The 21694-nt window shown below is 42.7% G+C and overlaps 1 protein-coding gene across 4 annotated transcripts in view; it reads left to right on the top strand.

Annotated features, from left to right (window-relative positions):
- NFKB2 (nuclear factor kappa B subunit 2) overlaps nucleotides 1–21694 on the top strand; it is a 109039-nt gene that overhangs the window by 75461 nt on the left and 11884 nt on the right. For all 4 annotated transcript variants that reach the window (XM_083364628.1, XM_083364627.1, XM_083364626.1 and 1 more), the window contains 3 exons: nucleotides 12930–13044; nucleotides 15520–15727; nucleotides 15973–16142. In XM_083364628.1, coding sequence (XP_083220754.1) covers nucleotides 12930–13044; nucleotides 15520–15727; nucleotides 15973–16142 — 493 coding nt within the window. The remainder of the gene's footprint in view (nucleotides 1–12929; nucleotides 13045–15519; nucleotides 15728–15972; nucleotides 16143–21694) is intronic.

The following is a 21694-nucleotide window of genomic DNA, read 5'->3' as shown; positions in this document are numbered from 1 at the left end:
AGTTTGATCCCCATGAATCACCTGTTGCAGAACCCTCATCAATCTATTAGCCAACACCTTAGCAAATATCTTATAATCTGTATTTAATAGTGATATCGGTCTGTAGTTTTTTACTTGAGTAACATCTTGGTCTTCCTTCGGAATCAAAGAAATAAAAGCAGTTCTCCAAGACGGAGGCACCTTTCCCCCTCTGGATTATCTGGAACAATTCCTTTAACGGTTTTATCATCTCTAATTGTAAATTTTTGTAGTAGGCCGCAGTCAGACCATCTGTACCTGGCGCTTTATCCACCTTCAACTCCTTAATTGCTGTAAGTATTTCTTCTTCTGTAATCAATTGATTAATCTCCTCTTTTTGTACTTGCGTAAGAACCGGAATGCTAGCATTCTCCAAATATACATCAATGTCTTTTTCGTTAATCTTCTCCTTAGCATATAATTTAGAATAAAAATCCACAAAGGCTTCCTTAATAAGATCCTGTTGAAACACTACCTTTCCCTTATATTCAATTTTGTCTATATTAGAAGCCCTCTGCTTTTTCCTTAGTCTATAAGCTAACCATCTACCTGGCTTATTAGCATTGCAAAAAGTGTTATGCCTGGCAAACCGCAAATTGGTAGCCACCTGGTCAGCCATTAGTTTATCAAATTGTCCTCTTAATAGCTTAATAACCTCCTTAGTCTTCACATCCAATGGATTCAGAATCAAGGCATTCTCTTTTTCACTAATTTCATTCTCCAATTCTTTCCTTCTAGCTTCCAAAGTACGTCTGTGTTTATTATTCATATATATCAACACCCCTCTCATATAGGCCTTGCTAGCATCCCAAACCATGTCCATAGAAGTATCCTTATTCATATTAATTTCAAAAAAATCCTTCATTCGCTGTTTACACTCTTCCACATTTTTCTGATTTCTAAACAAGTTCTCATTTACGCACCACGAGCGCCTATCTCTATTGTCCTTATTAATCTCTAACCATACTGGACTATGGTCAGAAATAGCTCTTGCACAAATCTTTACCTTCTTAATCCTAGAAAAAAAATCGTTAGTCAACAAAATGAAGTCAATCCTGGAAAAAGATTGATGTCTATCAGAAAAAAAAGTATAATCCTTTTCATGCGGGTGTGTGTCACGCCAAATGTCTCGCAATTCCAAATCATCCTTCATTTCAAAAAAAGATTTAGGCAATCTGGCATGACACGCTTAAAAAAACCAGCCTTATCCATCTGTACGTCCAAAACACCATTCCAGTCCCCCATAAAAATAAACGATTTGTAATCCAACTGAATAAGCTTTGTATGAAGTAAGCTAAAAAAGTCAGCTTGTTGTTGTTGTTGATTAGGAGCATACAGTCCAACTAAAAGCGTTTTTTTGCCTTCTAACAACAAATCTATCATTACGTATCTTCCATGCTTATCTGCTTCAATTAAGTCCGCTGTTAAAGCACTTTTAACATAGACAACCACTCCGTTTTTCTTATTCATTGCAGAGGCGACAAATTGCGTACCCAACCTTGAGTTCAATAAAAACTTTTGGTCCATAGCCCTAATATGCGTTTCTTGCAAGCATATAACATCAATTTTAAATTGTTTTAAATATTGAAAAACTTTCTTTCTCTTCTGAGGCGAGTTTAGTCCATTAACGTTCCAGGTTAGAAATTTAGTCGCCATGCTTGTCATCCCGAAGCTGTTGGAGCACATCTTTAATAGCCCCTCTGTCGCCTTTGGGCCGCGCTCCTCCCACTGCCTCGCTATAAGTACGCTTTGAAATTTCCATAAACTTCTGCTGGTCTTGTTCTTTTATTTGTTTTGCTCTTTTTAAAGCAGCACGCGTCACCCTCAGCTCTCCAACATCAGCCAACGAAGTTATAGTTTGATCCCCTCCAGCACCATTCTCCTCTGTCTGTCCATCTTCTTCTCCAGATCCCTTTGCCGCTTCCAGAAGTGATAGTGGGGTTGCTTTTAAAACATTATTGTAGAAATCACGCGCCTGTGTCACAGTAACCAGACGGTATCTTTTGCCTTCATGCATCGCCACCAATCCAACTGGGATCTCCCATCTGAACCTTATATCACGTTGCTTAAGTTCCTGCACAAGAAATGCAAAGTCCTTTCTTCTCCTTAAAATCTTTGGAGGAATTTCCTTTAAAACCAAAACTTCTTGGTCAGCAACCACTACTTTAGTATCATAGGCGGCTTGAATAACTTCATCTCTAGTTTCTCTCTTTGCAAAATAAACCACCACATCTCTAGGTAGCTTTCTCTGTCTAGCAATCCATGAATTTACACGAAAAACTTTATCCATGCATCCCTTTATTTCAGATGCTGACTGACCCAATACTGCTTCCAGAGCTTCAGAAATCAGCTGCTTTAGGTCTTCTTTAATATTTTCTTTTAATCCTCTGATTCTAACAGCATACTGCATCTGATGAAACTGAACAAGACTTAATTCTCTGTCCATTTTATCTCTTAACTCTTCATTCTCCAATACCTTTACTTCTAATATAGCATTTTTTGAGTCAAATCTTCCACTTTTTCTTCCAAACCTTGCACACATTCAGCCACACTTTCCACTGTAGACAAGATGTCTACCCTCATCGCACTGAATTTCTCTTCCATCCTCTCTTCTATCCTCTCCTCCATTTTCTCCAATTTCTCCTCCACCTTTGCCAATTTATCACCCAGTGTTTCTAAAATTACCTGGGCATGTTTTTCAAGAGCATCTTGTAAATCCTTCGATGTCAATGCAGCAGGAGGAAGCAAGGCTTGCAACGATGTCTGTTGTACCGGGGAAGTTCCAGCACTCTGAAGAGTTTTTGAGGGAGGTTTAGCCGCCATCTTTTTACTTTTACTTGTTACGCACTTTCACTTTAAGTTTAAAAAGTCCATTAAGCTAGAGAGTAAAAATAAAAGTCCTCTTCACCTCTTCCTCCTGTACCGCTCTGCCTGCTCCTTTTATTCCAGGGTCTTTCCTTCTGGCAGGGGTGGTCGCAAACGCCTGGCTCTGCTCCAAGAATCCCGGAGCAGAGACGCTGAACAGCTGGGAGCAACCCAGGCTACGGGGGAGTTCAATCCTTCAGCCGCCCAAGCTTTAAGCTCAGGCGGCCCCGGAGAACTCAACCCCTACCTGGGGCCTCTCCCCCCTCCTCTTCTCCCGAGGAGGGGGCTTCAAATTCACCCGAACAGCTGATCGGCGCTGTTTCGGGTGAAAACAACGCAGCTGATCAGCGGGCAGCCCGAAACGGCTGTCTCCGGCGCCGCGCCGCCACCGGAAGTCCCCATTGAGTTATTTTATTATGTAACAGTTTATAAAATTCTCCTTGCTGTTGATTAGGTGCATATACTCCAATTAAAAGTGTTTTCTTAATTATAATATATCTTCCTTGTTTATCTGCTTCAATGAAATTAGCTGCTAAGTCTTTCTTTACATAGATAACCACTCCATTTTTCTTCTCTGGAGCAGATGCAATAAATTGTATGCCCAGTCTAGAATTTATCAAATATTTTTGATCATATGCATGAATATGCGTTTCTTGCAAACATATAACATCATTTTTAAATTGTTTCAAATACTGAAATACTTTCTTTCTCTTTTGTGGTGAATTTAATCCATGAACATTCCAGGTTAGAAACTTTGTCACCATCTTTTGCGACTTGAAGCTTTCGGAGTGTTTCTTGCAGATCCATAAGCATCTGCCTCTTTGGCCTAGCCCCTCTCACTGCTTCACTAGTAAATTCCTGACTTGTAGTTATAGAAGACTGTTTCTGTTGTTGTTGTTGTTCCTTATGTCTAGATGCAGCCCGTGTCACTCTTTGAGTCTTAGATTCTTCTAATAAAACCAGGGGTTGCACAGTTTCCGAAATTTGCTGTACTTCTTGTACCTGTCGCTCTCCTTCTTCTTTTCCTCCTTTAACTTCTTCTTTCCCTCCTTTAACTTCTGAAGATGGCAGTGAACCTGCTTTCAATACATTAGAATAAAAATCACGTGCTTTCAGGACTGTATTAAGACGATATCTTATTCCAGCATAATTCACCACAATCCCCATTGGTATTTCCCATCTGAACTGAAGCTGTTGTTTTTTAAATTCATCTGCCAGAAAAGCAAAATCTTTCCTTTTTCTCAAAATTCTTGGGGGAATCTCTTTCAGAATCAAAACCTCTTGATTAGCCACTTTAAATCTATTATTGTAAAAAGCTTGAATGATCTCATTTCTGATCTTTCTCTTTGTAAAATAAACCACATCCCTTGGCAGTTTCCTTTGCCTAGCAATCCAAGAATTAACACGAAATACTTTATCTATCTCCACAAAAAAATCTTCTGGTTGAATTCCCAAAATAGGCGCCAGACCATCCACCAACATCTCCTCCAGATTTTCCTGTGGTTTTTCCTTTAAGCCTCTTATCTTCAGGGCAAACTCCATGTCTCTATATTGTGTCATAACCACGTCATCATCAATTTTGTCCAATTTATTCTCAACTTCACACATTTTAGCCTCCAGCATCAGATTATTTCGTTTCACTTCTTCCACACATTCATCCAGACTCTCAATACAACCTAAGAGCCCTTGAAATGCCATCAAAATGTCCTCCCGTATTTCCTTATTTTTTTCTTCAATAAGTTCTGCCACCTGCTCAGATATTTTTTCAGACTGAAGTTTTAAAGCATCTTTTAAAGAATCTTGTAAGTCTTTTAAAGTCAGTGGAGGTGCAGCAGCTGCAGCAGGTAACATCAAAGATTGAATTCCAGATTGCTGAACAGGTGATGCCCCCGGACTTTTAGAAACAGGAATTCTAGGCAGTTTGGAAGCCATTTTAGCACCTAATTTGTTTACACACTTTCACTTTTCTGCCCCATTTGCAGTTGTAGTTTAAATGTTAAATATCCAAGTCTTATAGTCACTTTTAAACAGCTCCAAAATTTAACAAAATCTTAAAGTTCTGAAAATCCACTTTAGATATTCCTCCTCAGTATCCAAACAATCACTTTCACTTTGAGAAGAAAAAAAAAGACACTTTCAATGCTTGTTACAAAGAATCACTCAGGTGCCATCTTTCCATCCTTTTTAAAACGATCGTTGAAACAGGAAAAAAGTTGAAGTTCCAGAGTTAAAGTCTTATACTTGCTGTTTATATTGCTCCCACATCCGCTCCGCCTGCATCAATTACTCCAAAAAACAAACAAAGCCAGCAGGAGTGGATTCAGCGTCTTGTTCTGCTTAAAAGCAGAAAAATCCTCTGATCTGGAGTGTTTCCGGGCTTCAGGGGAGCTCTCACCCTTCAAGCCCCAGAATAAACATTCTGGGGTTCTAGGGGAGCTCTACCCCTACCCAGAGACTCCCCTTCCCCTTTTTGCCCGAGGGGAAGGGTTTTTAAGCTGCAGAACAGCTGATCGTCGGCTGCTCCGCGGCTTTAACAAAATGGATCCCGACCGTCCACGACGCTGAAGCGCCACCCGGAAGTCCCTTCCCAGGTATTGATGTCAGCCTGATTGGACTATGTTGTTGTTAGCTGCGAAGTCGTGTCCGACCCATCGCGACCCTATGGACAACATTCCTCCAGGCCTTCCTGTCCTCTACCATCTTCTGGAGTCCATTTAAGCTCACGCCTACTGCTTCAGTGACTCCATCCAGCCACCTCATTCTCTGTCGTCCCCTTCTTCTATTGCCCTCGATCTTTCCCAGCATTAGGCTCTTCTCCAGTGAGTCCTTCCTTCTCATTAGGTGGCCAAAGTACTTGAGTTTTAGCTTCAGGATCTGGCCTTCTAAAGAGCAGTCAGGATTGATCTCCTCTAGGACTGACCGGTTTGATCGCCTTGCGGTCCAAGGGACTCGCAGGAGTCTTCTCCAGCACCACAGTTCAAAGGCCTCAATTCTTTGGCGCTCAGCCTTTCTTATGGTCCAACTTTCACTGCCATACATTGCAACTGGGAAGACCATAGCCTTGACTATACGCACTTTTGTTGACAGGGTGATGTCTCTGCTTTTTAGTGTGCTGTCTAGATTTGCCATGGCTTTCCTCCCCAGGAGCAAGCGTCTTTTGATTTCTTGGCTACAGTCCCCATCTGCAGTGATCTTGGAGCCCAGAAAAATAAAATCTGTCACTACTTCCATTTCTTCCCCGTCTATTTGCCAGGAATTGAGAGGGCCAGATGCCATGATCTTGGTTTTCTTAATGTTAAGTTTCAACCCAAGTTTTGCACTCTCCTTCTTCACCCGCAACAAGAGGCTCTTTAGTTCTTCTTCACTTTCTGCCATTAGAGTGGTATCATCTGCGTATCTCAGGTTGTTGATATTTCTTCCGGCAATCTTAATTCCAACTTTTGATTCATCTAGCCCTGCCTTTCTCATGATGTGCTCTGCATATAAGTTAAATAGGCAGGGCGACAGTATACATCCTTGCCGGACTCCTTTCCCAATTTTGAACCAATCAGTGGTTCCGTGTCCAGTTCTCACTGTTGCTTCTTGACCCGCATATAGGTTTCTCAAGAGACAAATAAGATGGTCTGGTACTCCCATCTCTTTAAGAACTTGCCACAGTTTGTTATGATCCACACAATCAAAGGCTTTAGCATAGTCAATGAAGCAGAAGTAGATGTTTTTCTGGAACTCCCTAGCTTTCTCCATGATCCAGCGTATGTTGGCAATTTGATCTCTAGTTCCTCTGCCTCTTCGAAATCCTGCCTGTACTTCTGGTAGTTCTCGATCCACATACTGCTGAAGTCTAGCTTGTAGGATTTTAAGCATGACTTTACTAGCATGAGAAATGAGTGCAATGGTGCGATAGTTTGAACATTCTTTGCCACTGCCTTTCTTTGGAATTGGAATGTAAACTGATCTTTTCCAATCCTGTGGCCATTGTTGAGTTTTCCAAATTTGCTGGCAAATTGAGTGTAGCACTTTTACTGCATTGTCTTTTAAGATTTTGAATAGCTCAGCCGGAATACTGTCACTTCCACTAGCTTTGTTGTTGCTCAGCTTTTCTAAGGCCCACTTCACTTCACATTCTAGGATGTCTGGCTCGAGGTCAGTGACCACCTCATTGTGATTACCAGGGACGTTAAGCTCATTCTTGTATAGTTCTTCTGTGTAATTTTGCCACCTCTTCTTAATCTCTTCTGCCTCTGTTAGGTCCCTGCCATTTTGGTCCTTTATCATGCCCATTTTTGCATTAAACGTTCCCTTCATTTCTCCAATTTTCTTGAAAAGATCTCTGGTCCTCCCTATTCTATTGTTTTCTTCTATTTCTTTGCACTGTTCATTTAAGAAGGCATTCTTATCTCTTCTAGCTATTCTCTGGAATTCTGCATTCAATTGGGTGTATCTTTCTTTTTCTCCCTTGCCTTTCGCTTCCCTCCTTTCCTCAGCTATTTGCAAAGCTTCCTCAGACAGCCATTTTGCTTTCTTGCATTTCTTTTTCTTTGGGATGGTTTTGGTTGCTACCTGTTGTACAATGTCGCGAACCTCTGTCCATAGTTCTTCAGGCACTCTGTCTATCAGATCTAATTCCTTAAATCTATTTGTCACCTCTACTGTATATTCAACAGGGATATGATTTAATTCATACCTGACTGGCCTAGTGCTTTTCCCTACTTTCTTCAGTTTAAGCCTAAACTTTGCAAGGAGAAGCTCATGGTCTGAGCCACAGTCAGCTCCTGGTCTTGTTTTTACTGACTGTATAGAGCTTCTCCATCTTTGGCTGCACAGCATATAGTCAATCTGATTTCTGTGTTGACCATCTGGTGATGTCCATGTGTAGAGCCGTCTCTTGGGTTGTTGGAAAAGAGTGTTTGCTATGACCATCGTATTCTCTTGACAGAATTCTATCAGCCTGTGCCCTGCTTCATTTTGCACTCCAAGGCCAAACTTGCCTGTTATTCCAGTTATCTTTTGGCTTCCTACTTTAGCATTCCAATCCCCCATGATGATAAGAACATCATTTTTTGGTGTTAGTTCTATAAGGTGCTGTAGTGCTTCATAGAACTGGTCAATTTCATCCTCTTCAGCACTGGTGGTTGGGGCATAGACTTGGACTACTGTGATATTGAATGGTTTCCCTTGGATTCGAACTGAGATCATTCTGTCATTTTGAGGATTGTATCCCAGTATTGCTTTTCCTACTCTTTTATTGACTATGAAGGCTACTCCATTTCTTCTGAAGGATTCTTGCCCACAGTAGTATACCTGATGGTCATCTGAATTAAATTCACCCATTCCTGTCCATTTTAGTTCGCTGATACCTAAGATGTCAATGTTCAGTCTTGTCATCTCTTGTTTGACCACGTCCAGTTTTCCTTGATTCATGGATCTTACATTCCAGGTTCCTATGGAGAAAAAATCTTTACAGCATCGGACTTTCCTTTCACCACCAGACACATCCACAGCTGAGCGTCCTTTCGGCTTTGGCCCAGTCGCTTCATTCTTTCTGGCGCTACTAGTACTAGCCCTCTGCTCTTCCCCAGTAGCATATTGGACGCCTTCCGACCTGAGGGGCTCATCTTCCAGCGTCATATCGTTTTGCCTTTTGGTACTGTCCATAGGGTTTTCATGGCAAAGATACTGGAGTGGGTTGCCATTTCCTTCTCCAGTGGATCACGTTTTGTCAGAACTCTCTGCTATGACCTGTCCGTCTTGGGTGGCCCTGCACGGCATAGCTCATAGCTTCATTGAATTACGCAAGCCCCTTCGCCACGACAAGGCAGTAATCCATGAAGGGGGATTGGACTATAGTTTCCTGGAATCATTTTTTCTCCTTTTTGAAGATTGGAACCACATCAAGCTCTTTTCCAGCTGTCTGGTAGTTTTCTGGTGCTCCAGGATCTTTGAAATATATGGTTCAGTGATTGAAAGGTCACATCTGCCAACTCCTTCAGAGCCCTGAAATGTAATCTATTCTGGTCCTGGTGATTTGAAGTTGTCTAGAGGGGCTAGATATTCTCTTGCCATTTTCTTGCCTATTTTGACTTATTTTGTTTATCTGTCTTCCATGGTGCTCCTTTTGATAAGTTGGACTATTTTTTGCAAAGAATGAATTAAATAATTTAGCTTTCTCCCTGCTACCTGTTATCTCCTTGCTAACTTTTCCCACAAATATACCAATCATATCCTTTACCTTTTCCTTGCTTTTTACATGTTGAAATAAAGTTTTTTTATTGTCTTTGACATTTGTTATAAGTTTTAGTTCATCCTAAGCTTTAGCTTTCTTAACTTCATCTTTGCAGATTTGGGCTATTTGCTGGTACTCTGCTTTACCTATGTGTCCCTCTTTTGCATATTTTTATACTTGTCCTTTTTATCTTTCACTTTATCAGAGAGTACTTTATACATCCATGCTGGTTTCCTCTGAGTGTTATTTTTCTTTCTCAGTGGTATTGTGGTAGACAGGGCTTTTATAATCTTACTTTTCAGAGTTTTCTAAGTTTCTTGATTACTTTTCCTCTTTAAGATTTTCATCCATGGAATCCTTCCTAAGCTCTCTTTAAAGTTTATTGAAATCAGCTATCTTAAAGTCTAAGATACTTGTTTGACTTTGTTCTATTTCTTGTGCCTCCATAATGTTGAATTCCCATATGACATGCTCACTCTACCGAAAAGTTCCTACAACTTCAACCTCCTCTGCCATTTCATCTCTGTTAGTAAGAATTAAGTGATAAAAAGGCAACAAATTGCTATGTATAAGATAAGAAATAAAAGAACATCTTTTTTCTAAAGGGACTATACTACAGGTGTAAAATTGAAGGAATTTTGAAAATTTAAATAAAAAACATAGAGTATCTAGATGATAGACAATATGAAAGAAATCTATAACAAGCAATGAAAAAAATGAAAATGGTAAAGCACCAGATCCAGATGGGCTGACAGCCCTATATAACAAAAAGGGTAGATAAGGAACTGGTGGACCTACTATTAAAGATGATGAATGAAATTAAACCAAGAAAAACAATACCAAAGACATAGGAAAAGGCATATATAACATTAATATACAAAAGAGGGAAGGACCTGAAAGAACCTTGATTATGTACATGAATATCCTTATGAATGTTGATCATAAGATTTTTTTATTTTTTATTTTAATCCCATTTATATCCCGCCCTTCTCCGAAGACTCAGGGCGGCTTACAATCTAAGCACAAATCAATGTACTTAGCAATAGCCTTCATTCTATGTATATGCCTGCTTATTAGGTCTTTCGGGTCCCCCCAAGCGGCATTATTACAAAGTCAACTTATTGCCCCCAACAATCTGGGTTCTCATTTTACCTACCTCGGAAGGATGGAAGGCTGAGTCAACCTTGAGCCTGGTGGGATGCGAACCTGCACTAATTGCAGGCAGCTGGTGTTACTTAAGAAGGCATTAGCCCACTGGTCCATCAAGGCTCTTATAACAATCTCTGCTTTGCCAGCATGACTTGGGTCAGAACAGCATGGGAAGGTATTTTAAAAGATTGCCAAACAATAATGACTTAATCGCCAGCTCTCAATACCCTAATTAACAACCAAAAGCTACACACAAGCAGGAATGATATAAATACAATATGTAAAACAGCCAAGTGCACATATTTTGGAGAGAGAGAAGTTCCCTGAGGATGGGCATGAGCCTGAAAGCTTGGAAGAATAAACCTTTGGTTCAGTGACCAACTCAGATAGGATCCTGCAACATTAGCCTGGGACATGTATATTTAGCTTCATATGTGATTGCTAAACAATTGGACCTCAGTATTTCCTCTATCTGAAAGATCCTCTACAAGTAGAGATTTTAAACAACTGCTAACTTGCCCAAGGTTAGGTTTCTCGACAAGTTCAGCCTGAAAGCAAAAGGCAAAATGCTGAAAGAAGTCTCTGAGAATGCCAGAATTTCATCAAGTGATCTATTGGTAGCTTCTATAGATGTCAAACTGCACGAAGCTACCATTAAAAAGAAGCTGCCCAAAATATATCTATAAAGCTATCTATATTGCATGATAGGACAAAAGAACCGAGGTAAATTTGTTCATTTGAACAATTGAGATAAAAAGAGAATTATACCAGAAATACCAGAAGACAAATTTGGGAAAAAAAACTCTTCATCAGAAGAACCTGATACCAGCAGTAAAGTATGGTGGTGGAAATGTTAGGATTGGGGGCTGTCTTGCTGCATCTGAGCCTGTATAATTCACCATCATAGACTTTTCATTGTACCGGAGGGTGTACTATCTGCTAGAAGATTGAAGTGCAACCAGAAGTGAACCTTACAATATGACAATGACCCTGAACATTTCAGTAAATCCATGGGTAGGGGAATGGCTAGTGGGGAAAAGAAATAGAGGTTTCTGAAACAGCCAAAACAAAGCCCTGATCTAAATTCCATCAAAATGTGGGATGATATTAAATGACTATGTATAAATCATTACACAGTTGAAAACATTCTGCATGGAGAAATGGGGGAAAAATCCCTCCCAGTTGATAACAGAAATGAAACATATAGTTGTTTCTTCCCAAAGAGGCCATACCAGGTATTAAAGCCAAGAGTGTACTTATTTTTTGCACAGAAGGAAATGGTGTATCTGTTAATTTTATTTGAATAAATTATTTCAAAGTACATTTTTCACAATTATTTGTTCAATTGCATTTCTTCTATATACAGGTAGTCCTCAACTTATGATCACAATTGAGCTCAAAATTTCTGTTGCTAAGTGAGACAGTTAAGTGAATTTTGGTCCTTTTTATGACGTCAGTTGTTAAGTGAATCAGTGCAGTTGTTAAGTTGGTAATGTGGCTGTTAAGTGAATCTGCCTTCCCCATTGATTTTGCTTGTCAAGGTCACAAAGATTGGTCACCTGACCCAGGACAATGCAACTATCATAAATATGAGTCAGTTGCCAAATGTCTGAATTTTGATCATGTGTCTCTGGGGATGTGCAATGATCTTGTGAAAAATGGTCATGTCACTTTTTTCAGTGCTGTTATAATTTTAGATGTTCACTAAATGAATAGTTGTAAGTTGAGAACTAACTGTAGAATGAAGATAAATACTCGAATGCCCACATATGTTAAAAGAGAAAAAAAAGCCCTACGTGAGGTGTTCTTTTTTTCCACATTTCTGTAAATTGCTACTGAGCTGTTAAATGGAGACAGAACAAATAAAACATTGCATGATAAAATGGAGGCAAAATTTTAAAAAAGTAATAACCTTGGAACAAGTGTCATTTCTATTTGGAAAAAAAGCAAATTGAACACAAAGCTACAGTCTAAGGAAAAATTGTTATAACAATTAATGGTAAATAAAAAAATAAATGGTATAAAACTCTCTCCTTTCTTGTGACAGTTATTGGGATGTTTATCAATCTCAGTAACTTCTCTACATAGTTGTCCGTGATGATTTTACATGACTGCTAGCATTTGTGTGTTTACAATAAATTTTGTGCCTATTATGTAGCAATGCTACCACAGATTTTTCAAGTTCCAACTATATCTTTCATGTTCTTTTAATCGAGAACTAATAGTACATGTAGTAGAAGAGTCTAAAGGTTAAACAGAATTTGATTTCCATCCCTTTACAACACACCAAAATAAAACACTACTTAATTAACCAACACCATATATAATCTACAGCAATGTGTTCAAAGAAAAATTTGCTCCTTCCGAACTTCTTCAGATCAGACTAATTACAAATTCAAAAATCAATCAGAATCAGAATTATGATGACATGATCCAATTAGTTCTGTTACAAACACAAGAAGAGCTCAGTTAGTTTCTGCTCTTATCTGGAACTGCCAAGCATGCTTAGGGAACTCTAGAGCAGAGCACTCACCTCTGAAGATGCCAGCCATAGTTTGTGGGCAAATTGGAAGAGGTTTTAGGGGTTGCAATTCTCATTTCTGGTTGTTGACTAGTATTACTGTTACAATGAGCCACTACATCTTGTTCTTAAATCCATATTTTCCTCCCACAGGCCTTTGCATTTAGCTATTATTCATGAGCAGACAGCTGTGATTATGCAACTGGTCCAGGTGGCTGTAAGCATTCCTAATCAACAGGTCATCAACATCACAAATCACTTACAGCAGGTATAATAGGTAGTGTCTCAAATTCAGAGGTAACACATTTGTGGTGAGAGAAGGATGTGCATGCACATAGGGAAGATATGATCAGGAGGTGTAGTTGAATTCACTTGAACATACCACGTTTCCCTGAAAATAAGACTAGTCTTATATTTTGGGGGGGGACAAAAAGACCCATTAAGGCCTTTGGGGGAATGTCGTATTTTGCAGCTGCCACCCACTCCATCCCACCATCTGGTTGCTTACCTAATATACGCCCTACCCCAAAATTAAGCCCTAGTTAAGAACCTGTCTACTCCATCCCACTATTTGGTTACGCGCTGCCACAATAGGACAGGAGAGCGTGCATTGCACCAGTGCAGCCACCATGAGGTGGGCTGCTTATCTCAGGGTCCCCGCAGTCAGGCCACTCCCTCTTCAGTGACCTCCCCCCACCCATTCATTGATCTGGCTGCCTGCCTGCCTCTTCCCTTTCACTCCCCTCCTGAGCCGGACTGCTATGCTATGGAGGATGGGTGGGGGAGGCTCAGTCATCTTACCTGGTCCCCCTCCACCATTTTGGAGCCAGGAGGGAGTGATGGCAAAAGGTCTCTGCTGTGCAACAGCTGCATCCCCCGCTGAAGGGGCTTTCTTTGGTCCCTGCTGGCCCCACCCACCCCTCCCTGCATATTATCTGTCCGATGGCATCCGCCTCCTCTTCCACCCACCACTAGGATCCTGCGGTGCTGTGGCACTCTGCTCCCTGTTCGCCACCTGTATTGCATGGTTTCAGTGGTGGCAGCTCTGGAGGCCGGTGGTAGGCTCCCTGCATTGTCCCTGGGTTGGCGGTTTTGGCCACTGGCCCCCTTAGCCCACAACTGGGTGTCTGGCAGGCAAAGGGAGGTGGCAGGGGAGGCTTGCACTGCCCAGTCCTTCGACTGACCCCGCCTGTCTGCACCGCTCTCCTTGCCTGAAGGCACATTCCACTGCCACTGCCCTCGCCTCCTGAGCATCTGCCCTGGGAAGCCCTGTAAGCCATTGTAGCTGCAGGCAACCAGATGGTGGGAGGAAGTGGGTGAGCAGCTTCGGCAGGTATCTGGCAGGTGTCTGTGTGGGTAGAGCTGCGAAGGGGGCCGGTGGCTGAAACTGCCAGTGCTAGGACAATGCAGAGGGCCTACCACCAGCCCCCAGAGCTGCTGCCATTGAAGCCATACAATACAGGCAGGACCCAAGTGGCAGGTGGAGCAGGAAGAGGGGCCGCCACAGGGCAGGGCAGGGCCAGTGGAGACTGAAGCCTCTAGTGCTGAATGCAACTGTTGCACAGTGACAGTGGAGTCATTTTGCTGTCACTGCCCCTGGTTCCAAAATGGCAGAGGGGACCGGGTAAGGTGACAGCCTCCCCTGTCCATCCTCCACAGTATGACAGTCCGGCTCAGGAGGCAAGTGAAAGGGAAGAGACAGATGGGCAGCCAGATCATTGAACAGGTGGGGGAGGTTGATAAGCGGGGAATGGCCTAGCTGCTGGGGCCCTGAGGTAAGCTAGTATGGGATTTGTAGGGTAGCTCCATCCCACCTGCCTCACCTAACCTCATGGCAGCATTACCAGTGAGACGTGCGATCTGCCCCGTTGTGACCACGAGCAATCAGGCAAGTGGATGGCTTCCTGATGGATGGGGCTACTGCTGCCACCAGTGCTGCCATTGTGAGGTGAGGCAGGTAGCAGGGCATGCATGGCCTGGCTGTGGGGGCCCTGAAGTAAGCGGGTGTGGGGAGCATGGAGCAGCTTCATCCCCACTTGCCTCACCTCAACTCATGGTGGCACTGGTGCAACGCGTGCTTTCCTGCCGTGTTGCGGCTGTGACCAACCAGACGGTGGGATGGAGGGCTTATACTAGGCGTATGGGTAAAAATCATGCTAAGGCTTATTTTCTGGTTGGGTCTTATTTTCGGGAAAACGTGCTAAGTACAGGTAGTCTCTGACTTACAACTACAATAGAGTCCAACATTCCTGTTGCTAAGTAAAACGTTTGTTGTGAATTTTGCCCCATTTTATGACTTTTGTTGCCCCAGTTGTTAAGTGAATCACTGAAGTTATTTAGTAACATGGTTGTTAAGTAAATCTGGCTTCCCCATTGATTTTGCTTGTCAGAAGGTCACAAAAGGTGATCACATGAGCCCGGGACACTGCAACTGTCATGAGTCAGTTGCCCAGCACACAAATTTTGATCATGTTACCATGGGGAAGCTGCAATGGTTGTAAGTGTGAAAAATGGTCATAAGTCACTTTTTTCAGTGCCATTGTTATTTTGAACTGTCACTGAATGAACTGTTGTAAGTCAGGGACTATCTGTAAAGCTCTGTAATTTGATTTCTGGATTGTGCATATAGGTAAATATGTTGTTGAAAATATATTGTAAATACAAGTAGAAATTCTCTTTCGAGAAAATCTATTGATCCTGTTAGCTCTTTTGATGGAACTTGGTTGTGACCTGTTTTTCCTAGACACCGTTACATCTGGCTGTGATCACCCATCAGCCCAGGGTGGCTGCTTTCTTACTTCAGGCTGGAGCAGATCCCACTTTACTGGATCGATATGGTAACTCAGTTGTACATTTGGCTGTACATTTGGATGATGCAGTGATGTTGAAGATTCTTCTCTGTCATTTGGATCCCCAGATTCTCTCACTTCTTGAGATACCTAACTATCTTGGTGAGTAATATGGAAATTGTAAGAATTCTGAGTCTTTTGTCACAGGACCATTGAAATCAAATTGGATGTTGAAGGAGGGGGTGGCTGTGAGAGGCAGGGCTGAGGAAGAGGAGGTGAGAATATTATTAAATCCTTTATCATACTTGATGCTTCAGCCCTGGTTTGGGCTTATAGGATGAACCTCCCAGTCCTGCTGCAAGAGCTATAGTCTCATTATTCAATTATATTTACTGCTGTTGCTTCAGGTCTTTTTCCTGTACATCTTGCTGTGAAGTACGCAAAACCAGCCTGTCTTGAATTGCTAGTTGAGAAAGGAGCGAATGTGAATGCAGCAGAACGGCAGAGTGGACGGACACCTTTACATCTAGCTGTTGAAATGGATAATCTCAACATGACTGCATGTTTGATGAAGAAGGTGAGTGGAGGTGAGGCTAATGATGTGGCATGAGTCTGCTCCGTTCTGCAGTAGATCTGTTCTGTTACCATACAGGAAGGTTACTATGAACAAATGATAGTCCAGCTGAGAACAAGATAGATTTTTGTAGGTTTTTTTTTAATCCCATTTATATCCCGCCCTTCTCCGAAGACTCAGGGCGGCTTACAATTTAAAGCACAAATCAATGTGCTTAGCAATAGCCTTCATTCTATGTATTCTATGTATTATTAGGGCTTTGCCCCCCCCAAGCGGCATTATTACAAAGTTAGCTTATTGCCCCCAACAATCTGGGTCCTCATTTTACCTACCTCGGAAGGATGGAAGGCTGAGTCAACCTTGAGCCTGGTGGGATGCGAACCTGCACTAATTGCAGGCAGCTGGTGTTACTTAAGGAGGCATTAGCCCACTGCTCCACCAAGGTTACTTGCTACTTTTTTAATGCTGGGAAATTAGACCATGCGCTACCAGAGTTTGCAGAGCGTTTCTTGACTATGTATCCTCCCAGACCATTTATAAGTAACTGTTTATAAATAGATAAATAAATAAACCAATCCCGTCCTGTTCATGTCAGAGGGACCATTTAAGGCACTTCCGGGTTGAAAGGATTAGCCAGTGACATCACCATTGCTCGGGGGTCACCAGGCAATGAATATTTGAATATTTCTTCATAACTATGTCCTAAAAGATGATCTGTTTTTCAACCAAATCCTAAAACTAAAGTAATGCTGGTATTTTTAAGGATTTCTTTTTGGCAGCCTTTTGTGATGAGTGAAGCTGCCTCAGGGGAGGAAGCTATAGCATCTTGAGAGGCCAGGACACACTCTTTTTCTTACAGCAGGAAGTGGAGAATTTACTCTCACTTTGCATATTCCATTCCAATACATCTATTAGTTTAACAAGTGTCCAAGGCATGTTGTATTATTAATATAGTTGTTGTTGTATGTCAGGACCCACCTCAATCCACATCTTAGGAAATAAGAAATCTTGGATGCAAGTTTAGTCCAAAAGGAAAATGTTTACTAGGATGGAATCGATTGTGGGAATACAAGACGGAATCTGAGAAAAGTTACATTTCAATCCTATATAAACCATTCCCATTCCAGCCCCTCCCCTCATCCATTTGGTCAGGCTGTCGTCAGTTGCTAGGTGTCAGGTCCTTCCATGGGAAAGGGAACTCTGCTTGGTTTTATGGTTATTGCTTTCCTTTTCAGTTGTAAATGAAGATACAATCCAGACCTGTCTGTCCCCCCTCCCTTCCCCAGTAAAACATCCCCTGTTGTTTGAAAATCGCTTTAGTAACCATCCTCTCCCCCCCCCCCTCGGAGAGATGGCAGAATCCCCAGAAGTAGCACGTTGTTCTACCTATACAATTATGAAATGTGATATAAATGGATTCTGACATTCGGCTCTCCTTTCAGAAAAAAGATGAGTCCATCTGTGGGGAAAGAAAACATATAAATGTTAGCCTGGTTTGTTTGGATATTCTGTATGAAACCTCTTAAGCAGCTTAGGTGCTTTAACATGGAGTTTGTTAACCCACTCATTTTCTGAGGAGGGGAGGTGTTTCCATGCCACTAAATATTGTATCGTTCCATGGTGTTTTCTGGAATCTAAGATTTCTTTCACTTCAAAATGTTGTTCTCCTTCCACCATGATGGGGGGTGGTGGTGGTGGGATTTTTTCTCGTAGTGGTGATTGTTGTTCTCTCTTTAATAGACTGCAGTGGAAGGTTGGGTGTATTCGTCTAAGATTTTTGGGTAGTTCTAATTCAACTGTTACTGGGTTTATGATTCTTTTAATTGGAAAAGGTCCAATATATTTTGGTCCTAGTTTTTTACAGGGTTGGAGTGATTTCAGGTATTTTGTGGATAAATATACCATCTCTCCTACCCTAAATGGTGTGGGATCGGTTCTTTTTTTGTCTGCCTGTGTCTTGTATGCTTTTCTGGCATCTTCCAACGCTTTCCTAATGATTGGCCATGTATTTTGTAATTGAGCAATCCATTCCTTCAGATCAGGGATAACCGGTTCTTTTGGGGTTAGTTCTGGTATTGGGTTGAAACTCTGGCCTGTAGCTACTTGAAAAGGAGTGTAACCTGTGCTTGAGTGGACTGCATTATTATATGCTACTTCTGCAAAAGGCAGTAGGTCCGTCCAGTCGGACTGCTGAAAATTAATATAGCATCTCAGATATTGTTCAAGTATATTATTAAGTCTTTCAGAAGCTCCGTCTGTCTGAGGATGGTGACTAGATGACAGTCCTTGGGTGGTTCCTAAGAGGGATAAAAATTCTTTCCAAAATGCCGACGTAAATTGCACCCCTCTGTCAGATATGATGCGTTGTGGTACCCCGTGCAATCTGTAAATATGCTGTACAAAAAGTTTTGCTAATGCTTTTGCAGTTGGGATTTTTTGGCAAGGTATGAAATGTACTTGCTTAGAGAACAGATCTGTGACAGTCCAGACTACGGTGTTTCCATTACTTTCTGGCAGTTCTACGATAAAATCCATGGCTATTTCTTTCCATGGGGCTGAGGGGTTTGCCACCGGTTGTAACAGACCTGGCGGTTTCCCTTGCAGTCTTTTGGCCATCGCGCAAATTTGACAGCTACCCACATAGCTTTCTATGTCCTTTTTCATAGATGGCCACCAAAATTGCCTTTTAGTTAAGTGTAAGGTTTTTACAAAGCCAAAGTGTCCTGCTGATTTTGTATCATGGCACAGTTGCATGAAATTGATTATCTGTGTGGCAGGTATATATAGCTTCTCCCCCACCCACGGCAGTCCATCTTTAATTGTGCACACATGTTTATTTTTCTGGAACCTTTCATCACTTTCCAAAGATTTCCTGAATTCTATTCCAGTTTGGCTATCTACCTTCGGCTTCATTTTTTCTTGTGCCCTGGTGGTGACTGGTGCTGCCAGTTGTTGTTCCGGTACAAGTGGTTTAAAGTCAGGTGGCATGCGGGATAATGCATCTGCCAGGAAGTTCTTTCCCCCCGGTAAGTGTTTGAGAGTGAAATTGAATCGGTGAAAATGTTGGGACCAGCGGGCTTGCTTAGGAGTGAGCTTCCTGGGCGTTTTTAGTGCTTCCAAATTTTTGTGGTCTGTCCAGACCTGGAAAGGTATTTTATTTCCTTCTAAAAATTGGCGCCATGTTTGTAATGCCCACCTCAACGAGAATGCCTCTTTTTCCCATATTGGCCAGCGTTGTTCTGTTTCTGTGAGTTTTCTGGATGTGTATGCGCATGGTTGCAATGTCCCCCCATCATTTTCTTGTAATAGTACGGCTCCTACCGCTACATCACTCGCATCTGCCTGTATTACAAAAGGTTTGTCGGGATCTGGGTGTTTTAGGACAGGTTCAGCAGAAAAAAGTCTCTTTAGCCTCTCAAATGCTGCTTGACATTCCATTGACCATTTCAGAGGCTGGCTGGGTTTCATGGGTGACCCCCCCTTCGTTTTCAACAAATTTGTGAGGGGCATGGCTATTTGGCCAAATGCGGGGATGAATTGGCGGTAGAAGTTTGCAAACCCCAGGAAACTTTGCAATTGCTTCCGTGTGCGGGGGGGTGCCCACTCAAGTACTGCCCTGACCTTCTCAGGGTCCATTTCGATGCCCTCTGGAGATATGCGATATCCCAGGTAGTCGATTTTTTCCTGATGGAATTCACACTTCGATAATTTAGCATATAAGTGGGCAGCTCGCAACTTCTTCAGGACTGCTCTGACTAGTTTGATATGTTCCTCTTTGGTTTCTGTGAAGATAAGGATGTCATCGAGGTAAACCAGGACCCCCTTATATAGGTGCTCTCTCAGCACGTCATTAATTAATTGCATAAAGACTGCAGGGGCCCCTTGTAGTCCGAATGGCAATACTTTGAATTGATAGCACCCCATTGGGCAGTTAAATGCAGTCTTCCATTCGTCTCCTTCCTTAATCCTAATACGGTAGTATGCTTCCCTCAGGTCTAGTTTGGTAAAAATCTTTCCTTTCGATAGGTGGGATAACATATCCTTCATTAGGGGAAGGGGGTACAGATTACATTCACTAATTGTGTTCAAATTTCTATAGTCCACAACCAAACAAAAGGACCCATCCTTCTTCTCCCTGAACAGAACCGGGGCGGCCACTTTGGGTTTGGCAGGCTCAATAAATCCTCTTTCTAAGTTTTTCTTTATGAATCTCTCCATTTCTGCCATTTCCCTTGGGCTCATGGCATACATCCTGGGTTTTGGGAGTTTTGCCCCAGGTTTGAATTCTATGGTGCAGTCTGTGGGGCGGTGGGGGGGAAGCTCATCTGCTCTTTCCTCACTGAAAACCTCAGTCAGGTCCCTGTATTCCTCCGGTATCTCTGGTAATCCCTTCTCTTTCCCCACTGCTGCTGTCTCCTCCCTCTGGGTTGGGGGGGGGGCTTTTGGAGTCTAAGTTCTTCTGCCCCCTCTTTGGGAAATTGAGTTCTGCTGTCTTCCAGTTTATCCCGGGGTTCCATTTCTTCAGCCATTCCAGTCCTAGGATCATTGGGCATTCCATGCCTGGGGCCACTATAAACGTTATGTCCTCCTCATGGGGCCCCAGTGATAGGTGGATTGGTAAAGTGGCTAGGGTGGCTGGTCCTCCCCCTGCTATTGTCCCATTTAATTGACTAAAAGAGATTGGTTGTTTTAGCCTCCTCACTGGGATGCTCAATCTCTCCACCAGCGTTGGGCTGATAAGGCAGCGGATCCACCCAGAGTCTATCAGAGCTTTTATTTTGGCTGCTTCAGGCATAGGGGAAGCTAATATAGTCACTGTCTTAAGTATGGGTGAAAGGGGTCCACTTACCAATGTTTCTCCCTCTGAGCTGTCTTCCGAGTTGTCCACCGTCCCTGCGGTGCAGGCCGGAGTCCAGTCCCAGTTCCTGGCAGGAATTGTGGACTCTACAGCCTCTGTCCCCTTCATGGAAGATTCTTTTGTGTTGCCTTGGGGCTTCCCCGGCTTCTTGGAGGATGATGCCTCTGGTTTTCGTGGGGGGGCTTTTGAACGACATTCTGCAGCACGGTGGCCCTCTCTCCCGCAGTTGAAGCAACTTGTTGATTTTTTGGCTGTGGCTGGTGGTTTTTCCCCCTCGCGTGTTTGCTCGGGTGGCAGGCGGCCCCATGGTTTTCCTCTGCGGTGTCTCTTCAGTAGGTCTATTTCCACTTCCTCCGCCAGGATGTACCAGTCGTCGAGGTGGGGTGGGTCTCCTCGAGGCAGGCAAGCATCATACAGGTCGTAGTTCAGACCGTCTTTGAAGTGGCTAAGGAGGATGTCTTCTGGCCAGTTCAGCTTGCTGGCAATGGCTCGGAATTCTTGGGTATAATCAGCCACTGCTCGCCTGCCCTGCCTCACCGTTTTGATTCTCTCCCGGGCCTTACGGTCAGCCAAAGGATCCTCGAACCGTCGCCTCAAAGATGACATGAATCGGTTGAAGTCGTTGAGTTCTGGGGCGTTGGAGTCATGCAAGTTCACCACCCAGTCTGCAGCCGTCCCGTCCAGGGCAGATTGCACA

This window comes from Vipera ursinii, assembly GCF_947247035.1.
Source record: "Vipera ursinii genome assembly, chromosome: 5".
In the NCBI taxonomy this organism is placed as follows: domain Eukaryota; kingdom Metazoa; phylum Chordata; class Lepidosauria; order Squamata; family Viperidae; genus Vipera; species Vipera ursinii.
Note: the sequence above shows the minus strand (reverse complement) of the source record. Positions and strands in the feature narration are given on the sequence as shown.